A 15,516-nucleotide genomic window follows, 5' to 3' on the forward strand; every position below is an offset into this window, starting at 1 on the left:
GGAATAAGAGTCTTTATCAGCATAAGGGAATGTGAGTGAAAAAAAAAGATGACATCCTGGAAAAAGGACTGGAAAATTCACATCCATCATGATTAAGAGCAGGATGAGAGATTACCAAAAGCTAAACGCAGGTTACATTTCCCCTGTGGCTGGTGAGTTTCTCCACTCCGATACCAACCGTCGTTTGTCGTTTTTTGTGGAGTTTACCGTGCAGCTGCTGCGGTTGGTGGACGATGAGGAAGGACGAAGACTCTTGCCGGGTCCTACTCACATTCCTGGAGAGAGTCACACTTCTTCTGGTTTTCGAATTGGAATCAGAATCATTTCCCCCAAGTACAATAAATGAGTGGGTTTCATATTTGTAATAAATGGGAAAACTAGCACCTCATTTGCTGCGAATGGGAGCGGTGCGTCTAAGAAAAACATCCCCCCAAAATGTTAAATCAATCAAAAAAAAAAGTGTATCGCCTTGCGTATCTCTGCATGGGGGTGGGTGGGGGAGGTGATGGAGGGTGCATGGGATTTGCTGTCACTGGGACAGGAAGTGGTGCATCCAAAAGATAACCTCCAGCCAAAATGTTGGACCCCTTCCTCTAACATCCCCCCCCCCCCCCACCTTGTGTTTTTTCTCAGGTGAGGGCCCAGCCGGAGTTCACCAAGCGGGAGACGGAGGTGTTCCTGCAGTACGTGCAGGACTACCGGCTGGAGCGCCAGCTGACGGCGCTCCACAACCGGCTGATGGGCGTGTCGGCGCTGACCGACCAGCCCACGCTGCTGGAGGAGCTGGTGCTGAGCCGTAAGCCCAAGCGCTGGGAGATGAGGGAGTTCTGCGTCAAGGTGGGTGAAGGGGAGAGGGGGGAGGGAGGGTGGGGTGGGGGGGGGCGGGGGGGGGAGCTAGAGCTTCCCTTTGTTCAAACCCAATTTCCCTAAAGGGATCATTAAAGTTTCATCCTCTCTTATTTTACAAGTTATTATACGGAGGAACGCGAGCCTGAGGTGAAACAGCAATGTCACCTTGTTAGCTTTGGATGAATCACTCATGCTAGACAGGGGCGGAGCCTTCAAACACACACACTCACACACATTTACATGTATGAACGCATGCAAACACACACACACACACACACACACACACACACACATACAGACAAACTCAGAGGAGGAGGAGAGGACAAAGAGAAACAGAGAGAATTCACACAGACAGAAAATAAGTGCAAAGCCTCTCCACTGTACGGGACCTAATTGCTCCCAATGTGTATTTTTCATCACATCAGATCCAAGAATTATGAAGCTATGTCAGATAGTATTCCATAATAATGGAGCAAACACACCCAGTCTGCCTGACGATAAGTGTACATGAAACAAAACACTGAAGAGCACAGCTGTACAGGATTAAATATTCAGTTTCCAGACCAAGGTGATAAATGCGACAGAAAAGCATCAAGGTCCTGAGGGAAATAAACCGCGCTGCATCTATCTTCTCGGTATGAAAATAAACTGAATATTTAATTCAGCAGAGCTGTGACCTTCTGTTGCCTTTCTGGTGTGCTGAGTCGGCAAATTCCCTTTTAAGGGCAGCGCCTGGCGGCTGGCGGAGCAGCAGAAGTTTCTATTAGGAGGAACAGCAGAGCGGATCAGGCCTTCAAACCCCAGCGGGCTCGTCTCCCCGAGCTCGTTCAAATTCTCCCAGCGGCGCCGCATCCTGAGAAATGTCACATTCTCTATGAAAACAAGTTACACACTGGGTGGCCCGGTCGTTAGAGAGGCCGTCCTGTCACTGAAGTGTCACAGGTTTGACCCCCACAAAAGCCAGCGTGTGTTCAGAGAGAGTGGAGTGTGTTGAGTCTCTGCATCTGCAACATATTTCCCCACTGGAGGAGGATCGCATACAGCTTTCTGTGCTGTGTTTCCCCTAAAAATACTAAAGTGAGTGGACTGCCCTCTCTCCTTTTGAAAAAAACAAAAACAAAGCCAATGTGTGTCCATCAACAGCCGTCTGTCCTGTTGACGAGTCCCTGAGCTGACATTCACTAAAGATTTGTTCGGGGAAAAGTGCTTTTCACAAACCGTAACAGTGTCAAACATGAATGACTTTGAGCCGGTCAGTGTCATGTACATTATATGTAAATCTCATTATTTTTCCCGATAGTTACTTGTAGGCGAGGCCTCGCAAATCGCGGTTGCACCCAATTCAACAACATCCACTCCCCCAAATTACTGCAGTGCATCTAAGATCCTTTGAAAGGCGGCGTGAAGACTTTGTGTTTGACTTGTCCGTTCAGAGCGCTGCTGTCATCGCTGCAAGACAGGGAGCGAGAGAGAGAGAGAGAGAGAGAGAGAGAGAGAGAGAGAGAGAGAGAGAGTCTCATCCTGGAGTCTCAGATCAGACCAGAGGAAGCTCCAGTTCTAAAGGGGCTTTAGGTGTGAGGGTGCCAGTCCTGCTGGATTAGTCTTAAAGCTGAGCCACCAAATTGGAGATAAAGAGGCTGTTTGTTTATGCAGTTGTTTATGCAAGGACTTGTTTGCACCACAACTTGATCTGCATAAATGTCTTAGTGAATAAGATGAAAACTCTCTTTGCTCAAGCAACCGAGGCGCAAAAAATTGCACAAATTGCCCTCGCTGTGCAATCTGGACCTCAGTCTCTGTTTGCTGACTTACTGTCAGCTAAAGGCCTGAAACATAAAGACAGACAAAAACTAAAGCCAGAGAGTTGACATTTTATGGTTCGGGCCTTGAATAATCCAATAAACAATCCGATAAAAGAAATATAACTGAATTTCATGTAACCAAAGTGAGACTTTGCACTACAGCTTGGCACCAGCCTCTCTGCTGCCGTCCAGCACGAGGTTGTACTGAGAGAGAAGGGCAGCAACGTCGAGTCCAACTGTAGCGACCATTACAACATGAGGAGAGCCCGACCTTCTGCAGCCACACAGCCACCGTTAGTTTAGTTAACCTTGAAGAACTTATCATGTATAAACACAATGCAGCCGATAAGTTTATGCGTCTCGCTGGGTTTTCCTCTCCTGCTGGCACAAGAACACACACACACACACACACACACACGAAAGCTCACTTAATGTATGTTGCATAGCACAAAAATAAAATAACCATTCATTCATTTTCATAGAAACCAGATGAATGTGCTTATTACTATGTACTTTACAAGTCAAATTTGTAGTTACTGTAGGTTTTAACTCTACTATCTCTCTGACTATCCTCTAGCCTCCTCCTACTATCCTCAGTAACTTCCAAATGCTTCTATCAAAAGAAAAGCCCTAACCTTGTATAACTGCAGATACCATAAGTTCTCTTTGTTTTGTAAAAAGAGTTGGTGACATCTGCATGGTCTATTTAGAGAAAAGGGCGGAGCTTGGACAGTCTCAGGAGGAAGTGTGCGCTCCTGTTTAATGGATTGAGCTGAAATATCCCAGCGAGCCTCCGTTCTGCTGCTAACGATGAGATCTGGAAATACTTGCTGTTTGTTGTCGTCTACTTAGATCCCAGATGGGCGGGATTTACTGCTCAGGACAATATAGTAAGTGTCAAAGTTTAGACGATTACAGCAAAGTATCTGAAAGTCAATTTCGGATGCTTTTGTGATTGACCTGTACTTGACACTATGTGAATTTGTCTTCATGTGGTAAACACAACCCATCTGGTACTCCCTCCCTGCTGGATGAAACACAGGCTAAGAATTATTTGTAACTACTATTTAAAGCTGCAGTAGGCGACATTTTGATGTAAAAATCCACCTGTCTTGTCAGCCTAAATCCCAAAGTGGGGCTGCAACAGAGAAGATCGTCCACTCTCCATGCTGCAGATTCATCGTTTTTTGCCCAAATTAAATTCTGGTGTGGGTTTGGTCCCTTCTCCTCCCACAGCAAGTGAGGAATCCAAACTTCAGAGTGAAATCCAAACTGTCTCCTAACCAGCAGCAGAGAAATCTGGACTCACCAGCGTTAGATCTTTTCCTCAAGTTTCCTAAAGGTTAACAGTTACAGTTAAAGTTGCCTAGTGCAGCTTTAGTTGTACCTGACACCATCTGACTTGTCGTCTGCAGGCTGAAACACAGGCTGAGCATTCTGTTCAGGTCTGTTCAGGTCCTGTTTGAACAGGTCTGGCTGTAACCTGCTTCCCTCCTCTTCCTCCTCTTCCTCCCTGCAGATCAACTTTGTCCTGGGCACCGGTCTGCTGTGCCTGTTCACCCAGGCTTCTCTGACGGGCCGCGACCAGGCGCTGCTGATGAAGACCTGGTCCGACCGCATGGGCGCCCTCTACAGGAAGATGAAGACCACGGGGGGGCGCTGCTCGGGCTACTTCCTGGAGCAGGCGCAGGAGGACGTGCGGCAGCAGCTCCAGGGGGCCGTGCAGAACCGCGCGCCCCCCGAGGAGGCGGCGGCCGGCATCCTGAAGACCCTGGAGAAGAACTACGACTGGCTGCGCTGGGCGGTGATGCTGCACCCCGCCGTGGGGCCGGCGGAGGACGAGGAGAAGGACGGGGAAGCGGAGGACGAAGACGAGGGCGTGCCGGCGGAGCGGCAGCCCAACCTCTTCTTGTCCGTGGCGTCCGAAGCGCCCTGCCCTCACGTGGTGGCGTGCTACCGCGACGCGCCCACCTCGCTGGACAAGACCCGCATCCATCAGCTGATCGTGGACCTGGAGTGGAAGATCCCCAACCCGCCGCCCGAGGTGTACGCCGCCATCGAGGAAGACCCGGGCAGGGCGCGGCGCTACCTGGCCTCGCGCATGCTGAAGAAGCTGCAGGAGGGGCTGGGGGCCGGCGTGGCCGTGCACGTCGTGCCGGGCCGCATGGAGATGAAGTGCAACTTCCCCCAGGCCTCCTACTACCTCTACGAATACAAACACCGGCTGGCCTCAGGAACCGTGTGCGTGTTCGGATAGGAGAGAGAGGGGGAGGGAGAGGGGGGAGAGAGAGAGAGGGAGGGAGAGTGAGAGAGAGAGAGAGAGAGAGAGAGAGAGAGAGAGAGAGAGAGAGAGTGGGGGAAGCTACGCCCCTAGGTTCGACCCTGCTGTTCTCCAACACACATGAATGCACCTCCTCCGCTCCCTGAGGCGCCCGTGTTTCATAACCAGCTCAAACTGTCTCATTATCTGCTTTATTTCCATCACTTTCACAGTGGCATTAACTTGTCTTAAGTAATATTCCTTCAAAATAAATGTCATTTTAGAGAAAAACTGTCAAACGACATACATTTGAGTTGGTTTTTTTTATACCTTCCTTTTAGGCTTGCTGAATTGTTATGTTTTATTTCCAATATATGCATAAGTGATTGTCCGAATATGAGAGACAATTTGGTGCTAAACCGCAACATCTATGAGGAAGCTGAGATAGAACGTTTGACCCGTCTGTACTGTTGAGGTCTTGATTATTATTGCTTATTTAAGTGATATATCAGAAAATAGAGTAATGCCCAGTTAGAGTGAAAATCGTCAACACTCCAAAACTGTCCATCTCATACAATTAATAAATAAATGTCCATGTAATGTCCAGATATTGTCCATTACTGTCCGTCGCATGAAACGCCCCGAGGGGAATATCCACGGTCTTGCGGATAAAAGTTCCCGTCCATTTCCCGCAGAGCGACAGATAAGAGTCCAGGTTGCCGTGTTACACAACGTTAAGTCTGTCGTCCGAGTTGAGCTGAATCAGTTTCTCCACGTCCTTCCTGACATCTGGGAAGCCCCGCAGCGCCGCGTGGAAGCCGTCCCAGGACAGAGAGAAGCACTGGCAGTCGGTCAGCGCCTTCACTGTGGCCAGATGTTTGCCCTTGGTCAGCACGCACGTCTCTGGGGAAACCAGTGAAGCACAGCGGCATGGTTAATGAGCGAGTAAACCCTTAATGATGGAGAGATCCGACAATTAATCCTAAATTAAATAACCAGACTCTGTGGATTTTTTTTTTTTTTTTTTGGATACCAGTTGGGGAAGCCTGCTTAGCGCTGGCTGCCAAATTGATTAAGACCGACTCCGCCCAAAGCCCTGGGATTAAAAAAATCCCCCAAATTGGAAAAGATAAGATTTATTTGCTTTGGCTAGACTGTGATTTTTAAATGCTTCTCCCTCACCTGGGAAGAGGAACAGAGGCTTGCAGATACAGCCCGTGTGTTAATGCATGTGTGTGTGTGTATAGGTGTAGGTGTGTGTGTGTGTGTGCAGAAAAAGCATAGCATGCTTGAGCAATGAGTGATGAACTAGAATTGGAAACTCATCTGAACCAGCTAGATTGTAACACTAACATTCAAATAATTATCAATAAATCATAATACAATAAGTGTAAATTAATTGATATACCAAATCTCCACACGGGAATTAATAAAACTTATTTTTTTCTTGTCTTAAACTGTGCAAGCCCCTTGTAAAAACAAAACAAAACTGTTGTTACACCCTTGTAAGTACATTATATACTTCTGAAATTACATTATTGTGCACTTACAGTACTTTTCCATAGGTTAAAACAGAGGTAAAAAGACTGAAATATTCCCATCCTGCACAAACATGTATTCATGATTCATTTTTAAAGTTATTTACATATGAACACATTTATGTACACATCCTGGGATTTAACAGTGATCTTATTCCAGTGTATTAACCTGTATATTAACGAATGGAAAAGTATTGTAAGTACATTTTAATACTGTGATACTACTCAATGAAAATCTCCCTAATGGATTATGTACCTAAATGGGTGTAACAACACAATGGAAGAACAATAATAGCACAATAATAGCTTTTATTTTTTTGTTAGGCCCTTGTAAGTACATTCTGTAATACTGACACCGCATTGTTGAGTACTTACAGTATACGTTTCTATAGGTTAACACATTAAAGGGCACTTTAAAGTTACGAGACGAACCCTGTCCAGCTCACCTCCAAAGTAGTCTCCGTCACACAGCTCCCTCTGGCAGGACTCGGTCTCCACCATCACCTGGCCGTGGTCGATGAAGAACATGCGGTCCCCCGGCGCGTACTGCCGGACGATGACGTCACCCTCCTGGAAAACATCGTACTCCAGTTTGAGCAGGACGGCGTTGATGAAGTTGATGTCTCTGTCCTGGAACATGGGAACCTTCTTCAGCAGCCGGCCGCACATCGCCGTCAGGATTTGCTGAAAAACACACAAACACACACACACACACACACACACACACACACACACACACAGGCACAAGCTTAGTTTATTTGCACAGGGGTGAAGTCATAAAACACTGTGAAGCATGTTTTAATTTGAGATAAAAACCACAAAAGGATTATAAAACCATCTCACCTCACACACAAACACACACAACAAAAGGCAAACCTGGCCAATAGGAACAAAGTGACAACAAAACACAGCAAGGAGAAAAACAAAAAATAACGCTTCACACAAATAAGCCATAAGCAAATATACATATGGAACATGGATGTGATCAGGACAACAAAATGAGGCAAGATGTAATAGAAGAAAATGAGGAAAACAAAGAATCTCTGAGTGCCATGTCCAAAAAATACTGAAATTCTGAGAAAGCCTGGAAAAGCATTTCCCTAAGTGTAAAGTAAAAAGGTGATTTGCACATTAATACTGTAACTGTTACAGCAACTGATACAGCAAAAGCATTTTCATTTACTCCCCATTGTTCAAAAGACAACTAAAAAAGCCTGTACAGTAATACAGCTGCAGCCAGTGTAGAAATCCCAAACCCTGCATCTGTCCTACATTGGCATTTAACAAACTGAGTATTTTGCATTCAGTTTCTCCTTGGGGAGAGATGCAGCGAACATGCAGTACAAAGTGAAGCTTGTACAACAGCTGCATCTGTAAGTAAGTGCAGTTTAGAGAGGTGAGGTGCTGCTGCATGAAGTTAGGCTACATGCACACTGCAGCAATGCGAGTCGCATTTCTTCAATTCTGGTCCGCATGGATTTGTGGAATGAAATCAGATCCCGAGGCATGAGACCTACATGTGACTTGTATTTGAACGCTCAAATTGGAATTTACCAGCGTTGCCGTGACAATAAGTAAATCACCTGAGACACTTGTCAAAATTTTGAGGAGACACAACAAATAAAGGAAGTCGATTAGATGACTTGATCGGTATTTGGGGAGACTCAGTTCAGTCAAAGGTTCACGCTGTAACCGAAATGTGTTTGAAACAAGCGGGTGTGTAGGTAAGAAAATGGATGTAAAGTCTTTTGTTCTCGTTACTCTGCACATGTGTGTCTTTTCAACATCGGCGTCAGTTCATATCGGTATCAGATCTGGGTTACATCCTCAAATAAACATGAACAGTCATCCAAAAAACTCAGCTAAGAGCAGCAGTTTGGAGTCGGACACAAAGGCCTTCGTCCACACTGGGGCGGCACACTGTGTCACATTTTGTCCCAGAATTCCCAGCAGCACCACTGAGTGCCGTACATGAGCCGCTGCTGTACCTCTTTCAGCGCCGAGGAGACGTTGTTAATGACGTCCCTCTCATCAAACCATTTCCCTCCGTAGCGGGCCTGGTAGTAGTTGCTGATGCGAAGCTGCAGCTCAGGTGGAAGCTTCATGAAGGCCATGTAGTGCTCCAAACGGCTCATCTGTGGAGAGGCACAAGGCTGTCATGCAACCCTGACAGTGTGGACGCCAAGCTCTAGCAGGGCCGCACACTTAACCATGCATAATCGCAAATCACAGCTTTAGTTCCCACAGTTGTGGAACTGGCAACATTGGAACATTTCATTTAATTCAGAACTTCTGCTGTGGTTGAAAATAGGCCAGATGTTGATATAAGAGGCAAAAAGTGCTTGTAACATAATTGTGTTCAGTGTTTCCCACAGGTTGTCAGTTTGTTCAGTTGACGTTTCATTTAGTGAGCCCAGTAACTGCTATTTTTTCAGGAACTAAAGTTTCTCAATCCACTATAAGATAATGGCATTGCAACATTAACTGAATATTATACTTCCATCTGATTATCGAGGCTACATTTCAAATTGTGTTTCCATTCAGTTTGTGTCGGCACAGGCACACCATGACTTGAAGGAGTGCAGATGTCCGTCATAGATGCAATGAATTATGGTGATAGTAGTTCACATAGTAGTTCACATAGTAGTTCACGCTTGACAGAATTAAATCTGGATTGTTTTAAAACGACATCGACGAGAACCGCCAGCTTCACGCATCACAGCACCGAGAGTGAATCCAAAGCAAAAATGTATTTGGTGTGTTGTTCATTTACCTGTGCAGGCCGCCCAAATATTAACATTATATCATAAACACTGGTGTTCCTCATATCAACAAGGCTAATAATCGTAATTAATAATTGTGATCTAAATATCTGGCAAAATAAATATAATTTTAGCCACAATTGTGCAGGACCTTGTGCCATGGGCCTTCCTACATGCCACACTATTTCTGAAGACCAATCGCACCAAAACATCAGATAGCACTACAATGTGCTAAAATAACAGTATGATGCACAACAAATATCTACTCATCATTTATCAGTGCCTTTCTAATGGAGATACTGAACAGTCAGTGGTTTACTAATGAGTGATATTTGCTGATGAAGGATAGTAATCATGAAGTGTCACCCATGAGGACCTTGCTCTTGTACTCCTTGGCCGTCGGGTCTGTGTTGGCGATCATGGTCGTAGCGTTGGCCACCAGGACCGTGTACATCAGACAGCCGGACACCATGCTGACCATGACGATCCACAGTTCAACATAATCTAGGAAGCAAGACACCAGATACACAGATACATGCTTCATGTGAAACTGTGGGTTATTTATAGCTCAGAGTGAATGTGATACACCTGTGCTTTTGTCAATGTCAGCGATGGAAGAAGAAAATCGATGATGCTCACTGGTCGGAGCGTCCATGGAGCCGTAGGACAGAGCGATCATCTGGGAGAGAGCGCGGAAAACTCCCCAAGAGTACTTCACGCTCACTGTGGCATTCTGGAAGATATTTAGTGTCTTTTTAATTTTCATTGTCACTCTTTAGTGACATTTTTTAACAATGATCACAGAAAATTAACAGTTCTGGAGCTTCACAACAATTTTCACATAAATCTACAGTACACCATGTTTCTTTCTAATTTCTTACAGAAAGAATCTACCCTAAAACATTTTCACACTGTTAAATAACAGCTATTGGTGATGTATCATGCATTTCTGGGCCCATTTTGTTGTTTGGTGGACCAAATGTAGACAATATGACGTCTGGGAAGGCATTCATTCAGAAAGGCTTCTGGGAAACGTAGGAAATCACTAACTGAAGCAGAACTAGTGGAAGCAGGTTGAGGGAAAGTGGGTTCACCAAAAAAGTAAATTACAACACTCCATCTCATGGAATGCACTGAACATCACAAATTAATTATGAATCAATGATATCTCACAGTGCAACAGTATCTGAGGTTGTTTTTCTCCTTTAACAAACCAAATACTCAGGCATCATCCATCATACATTCATGCTCATCCATGAAGTTTGTTTTACCATCAGATTTTCCTTCCTGACCCAGCAGTCGGAGGGAAACTCCTCCAGCATGGGGACAAAGTATTGGATGCAGCCGTTCCAGTGGCACAGGAGGAAAATCATCATGAACAGAGACAAGATGCGGAAGAACAGGCGCACCACCTCCAAGTTCGCATTTGAAACCTGTCGAGGAGGGAAGAGGAAACACACAGGAGATGATGTGATATTCACTGGGCAAATTATATACACTCTGACTCATCGGTAACACCAGCAGCAACAAACACCTCTTGTAATCAGGGCAGGAAGCACAGTTTCTTTGTTCACCAACTACAATGGCTTGTTTTTAAAAATTCACCAGCCACTTCAGCCAAAGGCGGCATTGATTGGTTGGCTCCGAGTTTGAAATAGGATTCTTGCACAAGGAAATGGCAGCTTTGTTTCTTCTGCCCGGGTAGAACAAGTTTAGCTACAACTGTAACTGTAGAAACATTGTTGTTCCAGCGATAGTAAACAAGCGAGCACCAGGTGACATGCTCCGCTCTCGTGAAATTTGACTGGTTTTAATGATGAAGACAGCCCACAGCGTCGCCGCCGTCTCTTCTCTAACCAACTATTGTGTTTAAAGGGACAAGACACACCTAGTTTTAGGGTTTCTCTGCCTAAATCCAGAAGAAATGGGTGTGGGAAGCGGTGGCGGGGGGAGTTGGCGGAACATGAGCACACACACCTGGGCTTTGAGGGAACAGTAGGGAGATAGTATGACGTTTGTATGACGTATGATGTTTCAAAATCGCCGCACCACCAAAACGTCAACATTCAAATAAAGTCATTTCAACCACTAGCTGGCGATACAAAGCCTGGATTCTCACACAAAATCCAGAACTACAATGTCAAGATTATGACCAGATATTTAATTATAAGATTGATTGATTAACAGCTGAAAAAAGTTCAATTCAGGGTGTTTTATCCCTTTAAATCTCCAGACTTCTGTCATCTGAACCGGAGGTGTGACTATGTGAGATTGGAAAAAAGGCAAAATACAAACCCTAACTACCTCATAACTGACTAACTAACCCATCAGCAACAATGTGAGCATATGTTAAAAATCGATTAGAATCACAATCATAAATCCACATCAGACTTTAGAAGATGATATAAATGCATGTGTGGATTCAGGTGCACTCAAATCCAGCAGCCATGTTTTCTGTTTTCACCCTTATTGTAAAAATGCCCTTGCTGGTGATCACAGTCAGGTGGTCATTTGAGCCAGGTGTGGTAAAGGTATCTGCAGGTAGAAGAAGAAAGGTTGATTGAATTTCAAAGACGAGGCTTTGAAAAGACCGCCCCACTTGTGAACTTACTTTCTCCACTTCGTTGAAGAACCTGACCAGCCTGGACACTCGCACCAGCCGGATCAGGCTGAGGATCCGCACAAACATCAGTATTCTCATCATCCTGTTGGTCTTGGAGGGGTTGTCATCGTTGTGGTACTGTAAGTCCTGCAACAATAAAATATAGACTGCAATGAATTCTAAATATTCAATAACAGGTATTTTACTGGGTTTACCTATTGAAATCGCATTGTATTTACCTTTTTTATTCTTCTCTTATAGTTTTTTTAAATTTTTATATATTTTTATTGTTTATCTTTTTGGCTTTTATTCATTACGGTTTTATTGTCTATAAAGCACTTTATATTTTAGCACATTTTATATTAAATTATGTACATACTTCTACTGTGACCTAAGAAAACACTGCAGTACATTATTAGTTGATAAATGCTTCAATAGTCTGTTCATTTATTACCGCAAAGAAGAGTATGTAGCCGATTGGGAAAGCTGCTATCACGTCCGGTATGAACCAAGACCTCAGGTAGCTCACACGGATCTGCTTGATATCCAGAATGGCCACCTGTGAAGAGGAGGAGACAGAGTGAGACGGGCTGAGCTGATGGATAAAGACGTGCCCCGATCACATGAATAATTTATCACTGCAACTGAACCACAATATTTTGGGAGTTTGTCCAAAATTAGGGGAGACAGCGATGTCAGCTAATACCTGGAGTGTTTTCAGAGAATATCAACATTAATCTGACAGCGTCGTTGAATGGTTGCTGAAATATATACATTTCAGACTGGCTCTGCTCAGGCTGAAATGGATTTAGAGTAAATCTGGCAACAGCAGATGCTCATATGGTCGTCAGTAAACACCAGACAGCGGACAAACACCACAGATGGGTCATTTGTCATTGGCACGAGAAAATCTCACAAAGCAAGAACACATGAAAACAAACAGGATATAATTTACATAATGCTTAATTGGAAATTTTATACTTCTGAGTATTTGTAATTTACCCAATACATCATAATCCCTGTTGCAAAATCAAATAACAGGTGCCAATTTTGCCCATGTCCATGAGACGGGGTGGGGGGGGGATTTGTTAATCTAGCCCTTCGTGTATTGAGTAGATTACAGATGGAGCAGAGATGGATTGTACGCGCTCGTCCACGCAGGGATTATAGTCTTCCAGATTGCGTCTGAAAATAGAGTACAGCCACTCTCACCTCGCTGTCCTCTGGTATGATGCCCATCCGAAAATTCAGAGCCACGTCTATCAGGAACAGCGTGTCTGAAAACACGTTGAAGCCTTCCCAGCCCAGCCCGCTGTCTCCAGCGTCCAGAAACGCTATCTCCATTGGAATCCCAATCAGGTTCAGAAATGTGATAGCCATCATGCACATAATGTAGTAACTCCTGCAGGAGGGGAAAATCACAAAAAACAAAGGCTTAGAGACATATTACCACTTTCAAGATATGTAAGAGTTTTGAGTTTGAGATCTTGTTTTCCTGTAGCTTCTGAGTGGAAAGTCCATTTGCCAGAGGGACTCATTAGACAGCGATGCCCCGGTGTGTGCTGCAGCCGGTAAGGCAAGCTGATTTATGCACACTAAATACTCTGATACTGTAACTGCACATCTCCTTGGCTAGGGTTCAATTGCCAGTCTCAAATAACTCTGTCTGTGATCCCAATTGTTTAATTCCATCTCTGTTTTCACCCTATTTTATCAACTTACTAACTGATAATAATGATCATCATGCAAGGATGATGGAAATCCAGCTGTCTGTGTAGCTATCCTCAGTTCAACTGTGAGAGTCCCCATGCTGTTTTAGCCTTTTAGGCAAAATTAACTGTTCTTGACCACCTTGATTTTTGCATTGTCTTTCCTTTTAGGTTTGTCATTTTGCTTTTATGTTTTTTTTTTGCTCTTTAATTTTTTTTTACTGCTTATTATATCTTTTGTTTTTACTTAGTCCTTTGCAAAGCGCTTTGTGACTGTGTTTTGTAAAGTGCAACACGAGTCGCGATGATTATGATTATTATATCACTTGGAAATGACTATATGATGGTTAGTAATGCAATATGGAGAGAAGAACGATTCCAGAAACTTGCAGAATCTAGGTAACTTCTTATTCAGCAGTGAAGCTGAAAGCAGAGGGGTGGCACAGTGCGGGACTGGCCTGAATCTATCAAATCTATTAAATACCTTATGAGGCTGAAGGGGTGAATGACCAAGACTCCGCTCTGTAGCTGGCGGACGCACTCCTTCTCCACGGCCACCTCGCTGCCGTAGACGTACAGGGACTGCCGGTTCAGCTGGGGGAGAAGCAGCGATCTCCATCCACAGGTGGCCGTGGTGCATCCCCCGGCGGTACCTTTCAGCCTCTCCATGCCCGACCTCGCTCCCCTCCGATCAGCCGAACGCGCAGGCCATCCCCCCACTGCTCTGCTGCTGCTGCTGCTGCTGCTGCTGCTGCTGCTGCTGCTGTGGGCGAGCGGAGTCTGACTTTGCTCTGTGCTGCCAGTCCTGACCTCCCCTCTTGGTCACAAGGTAATTTTCCATCACGGCTCCCAGCGCCGGAGCTTATTGAAGCGGTGTGGAGGGGGAGGCGAGTGGATACCGCTCGTTCCGCTCGCTCCCTCCCTCCCTCCTTGGTCTGTCTCTCTCTATTTCTGCCCCCACCCCTCCTCTCTTTTCTCTTTCTCCCAGCTCATCAACTATTCAGTATCTCTGTCTCATCCCCACATGAATCAAGCTGTGTCAAAGGGGTAGGGGCCGGCTCACATTAATACTGAACACAATGGGGGCGGGTGTGTGAGGGGGGTTGAATATCACAATTATTGTCATCTGAACTAGACATCTGGCAGGGTGTACCGGGACAAGTTCAGTCTGGGCCATCTATACCGGGGATGTAATTAAACACTGTACTGTGTTACCTGATACTGTACATATGCTCCGAGCGCTGAGCCGCCTCCTCGGCTGTTCCTACATTTCACAACAAAAACGAAATGAAAAAGGGGGCTGAGATGTTTCATTTTGGTATATTACAAAATGAAGGATTGGGATTTGTTCAATTGGCTCTTTTCTTTTTTCTTAGAAGGCTGGTATGATGAAAAATAGAAATGAGACTACAGGATGTAGCAGCGAGGTGGGATTAACTGAGGGGTCATGTCAGTAGGCAAGGTGAGCTGCTGCCAGCTCAGTGCCTGGTGGCACATTAAATGAGGGAAATTATGTGAGAGGATCTTTTTTTGGCCATTTTTGCTTTTGTTAGATACAGTGGGTCACAGTAGAAAGGGACAGGAAAGACTGGAGGAGAGAGAGGGGGATGAGGGATTTGGAGGACAAAGCGGTTACATGCTTCACCCACTGAGCCACCAGGATGCTCCATCATGTACATTTCTAAAGATGCAAGAAGACACATTTGTTTACACTTACAGTACGCTGGTTATGGATGAACTACTGAGTTGATTAGGCTTCTAGATGTGGATGAGAAGATCCTGACAACTGTGGGGTTTCTCTGAAAGCAATTGATTAAATTGAAACTGATAAGAATTAGAGAGGACACGGCGTCCAATGGCCACAGCAGCTGGTGAATTCCAAAATTCATCATCCACTTTTAGTGCTTTGCCAGCCAAATTGACTTTTGGAATGGAAATGATCCTTCCTACCTGCCAAAGTGGCTGCTAGAGGACAAACTTACCAGCCACAGACA

General features: G+C 45.1%; 1 protein-coding gene across 1 annotated transcript; it reads right to left on the reverse strand.

Annotated features, from left to right (window-relative positions):
* Nucleotides 1-5,635: 5,635 nt before the first annotated feature.
* hcn5 (hyperpolarization activated cyclic nucleotide-gated potassium channel 5) lies at nucleotides 5,636-14,191 on the reverse strand. The gene is made up of 10 exons (XM_071904066.2): nucleotides 14,007-14,191; nucleotides 13,026-13,215; nucleotides 12,268-12,372; nucleotides 11,823-11,960; nucleotides 10,483-10,644; nucleotides 9,851-9,944; nucleotides 9,588-9,715; nucleotides 8,438-8,584; nucleotides 6,896-7,133; nucleotides 5,636-5,814 (listed from the first exon to the last, which is right to left on the reverse strand). Exons 1-10 carry the CDS (start codon nucleotides 14,189-14,191, stop codon nucleotides 5,636-5,638), a joined length of 1,566 nt encoding a protein of 521 aa, XP_071760167.1.
* Between the last annotated feature and the right edge of the window lie 1,325 nt (nucleotides 14,192-15,516).

This window comes from Centroberyx gerrardi, chromosome 10, assembly GCF_048128805.1.
Source record: "Centroberyx gerrardi isolate f3 chromosome 10, fCenGer3.hap1.cur.20231027, whole genome shotgun sequence".
Classification (NCBI taxonomy): Eukaryota; Metazoa; Chordata; class Actinopteri; order Beryciformes; family Berycidae; genus Centroberyx; species Centroberyx gerrardi.

Coding starts and splice junctions, on each gene's coding strand:
- hcn5 (XM_071904066.2), bottom strand. CDS start 14,191: ATGGAGAGGCTGAAAGGTACCGCCGGGGGATGCACCACGGCCACCTGT. Junction 11,961..12,267: donor GCTACATACTCTTCTTTGCG/GTAATAAATGAA, acceptor TTATTGTTGCAG/GACTTACAGTACCACAACGA. Junction 5,815..6,895: donor TGACGGAGACTACTTTGGAG/GTGAGCTGGACA, acceptor TGGTTTCCCCAG/AGACGTGCGTGCTGACCAAG.